The sequence below is a fragment of the Musca autumnalis genome, unplaced genomic scaffold (assembly GCF_047663935.1).
Source record: "Musca autumnalis isolate F117 unplaced genomic scaffold, ASM4766393v1 scaffold_2, whole genome shotgun sequence".
NCBI classification, from domain to species: Eukaryota; Metazoa; Arthropoda; class Insecta; order Diptera; family Muscidae; genus Musca; species Musca autumnalis.
In genome coordinates, this window is record NW_027411755.1 from 19,330,382 (window position 1) to 19,332,707 (window position 2,326).

Sequence of the window (2,326 nt, forward strand, 5' to 3'; positions counted from 1 at the left end):
GTATTTCAATTTGAAATTGTACATGTATTTTGTTTTTGTATTTTTGAACGCACACGCAGAGTTATAGGTTTGGCCTATAAGAAATCCACGGCCTCGAAAAATATTCTTTAAAAATCGACGGGCTCGAAAAATATTCTTTAAAAAATCAGCGGGCTCGAAAAGTACTCTTTGAAAAATCCACGGGCTCAAAAATTTTTCTTTAAAAAATCCACGATCTCGAAGAATATTCTTTGAAAAAACCACGTGGTCGAAAAATATTCTTTAAAAAATCCACGGTCTCGAATAATATTCTTTAAAAAATCCAAGTGCTTGAAAAATATTCTTTAAAAAGTTCAAGGGCTTGACAAATATTTAAAAAATCTACGGGCTCGAAAAATATTCTTTAAAAATGGACGGGCTCGAAAAATATTCTTTAACAAATCCACGTTAATAGGACGACGTAAGAATTAACCGAAGGCTTCAAAATGTTTTCATTTCATTTTTCTGAGTGTTTGTCGTAGAACACCCCATATTGAATGACATCCAAAAAATCATTTACAATTTAAATCAAATTTCAAAATAATTTTTCTTTAAATTCGAAACATAAAAATTATAAAAAAATTGGTTTGGCGTTTTGCAAAATTTTCCTTTTCCCTTTGGCTTGTACAAAAATTTGAGATATGCAAAATTTCCGTTAAAAACAAAATTACTTCGTGAAATAAATAAAACTTAGCTAATCGAAAAACTTATCGTTTGTGTGTTGAGGAGAAAAACTTGAGACAGTTTTCGATTGTGTTGAACGAGGCGAAACAGTGAGATACCCAAATATCCAAGACAAAAATTTGACACAAAACAAAACACCTATTAATTTTTAAGAAAACTTCCGCCCTTAAGAAATCTTTCCTTGAAAACTTGTATCTCTTCTTTGCTGGATCCTACAAAATTCCTCTCAAAATCAAACAAGACGTACTCTCCGTTTCACAACGTGTTCCATCGATAAGCATAACCACGAGTCAACGCGATGAACCAGGACCATCCGGTAGTACCGGTCGGACTGAACCGCTTTCCGAACAGGTATCACCCCAACTCAGTGGTACCAATAAAACGGGAAAACCTAAATCGATATTGGAAGAACATGGCATACTCATGGGTAAAGTGATTGGTACGGGAAATTATGCCAAAGTGAAGATTGGTTATTCCGAGGAATATGGCAAGCGGGTGGCCATTAAAATCATTTCCAAAGTTAAGGCACCACCGGAGTATACGCAAAAGTTTTTGCCACGTGAAATTGAGGCTGTGAAGGGATTGCATCATGACAACTTGATAACATTCTATCAGAGTATAGAGACGAGTCACAGGTGGGTACAATTTTACCATTTTTTAATTCAGAAAAACTAAAAGTCGAAATATTTTTTAGGGTCTATCTCATAATGCAATTGGCGGAAAATGGCACTCTCCTGGATTATGTGCGTGACAAGAAATTTCTGGAGGAGTCTCAATCACGGAATCTCTTCAAGCAACTGATAAGTGCAGTGGAATATATTCACTCAAAGGGTGTGGTCCACAGAGACATAAAATGTGAAAATCTGCTGTTGGATGAAAATTTTAATCTCAAGTTAATTGATTTTGGTTTTGCCCGCAAAGACACTAAGACCAGTGATGAACAGGTTATATTATCGAAAACGTTTTGCGGCAGCTATGCCTATGCAAGTCCGGAAATATTGAAAGGTAAACTAATGTATTCTTCCTACATAAATAATTCATGTTCGTTGTATCTTTTCTCCTTTTAGGTGTTCCCTATGATCCCTTTTTATCTGATCTTTGGGCCTGTGGTGTTGTCTGTTATGCCATGGTCTTTGGCCGTCTACCCTATGACGGGTCGAATGTCAATGTGTTGCTAAAACGCATAAATGCTTCATTGGTATTTCCCAAAACTCCTACGGTGTCCAATGAATGTAAACAGCTGATATTGCATATTTTGGCACCGGTGAAGATACGGTTTCGTTTGGAACAAATCAAAGAGGACCCCTGGCTGAATAAGAGCTAAAAGAGGGAGTCTCTGCCCTCCTCTGTGCAAATAATAATAAAAATAAAAGCAAAACTACACAATTTCTTTGCGAGATTAATTCAAGAGGAAAATATAGAAATAGAAATGCCTTCAAGTCTGTCCTAAAGGGGTCTTCTATAGATAGAATCCCCTTAAAGGGGCCTTCTATAGATATAAGTCCTCCTAAAGGGATTTTCTGTAGGCTCCCTGGAAACGTCTTCTATATACAGACGACCTCCTAAAGGGTTCCTATATAGAGATAAGACCTCCTAAAGGGATCTTATAGACGGGACTTCTATC

The 2,326-nt window shown here is 36.5% G+C and overlaps 1 protein-coding gene across 1 annotated transcript; it reads left to right on the forward strand.

Annotated features, from left to right (window-relative positions):
* Positions 1-490: 490 nt before the first annotated feature.
* LOC141392170 (testis-specific serine/threonine-protein kinase 1) lies at positions 491-2,088 on the forward strand. Its single transcript, XM_073965122.1, has 3 exons — positions 491-1,337; positions 1,397-1,707; positions 1,770-2,088. The coding sequence occupies exons 1-3, from the start codon at positions 1,126-1,128 to the stop codon at positions 2,024-2,026; spliced, it is 780 nt and encodes a 259-aa protein (XP_073821223.1). The 5' UTR covers positions 491-1,125; the 3' UTR covers positions 2,027-2,088.
* Positions 2,089-2,326: the final 238 nt, after the last annotated feature.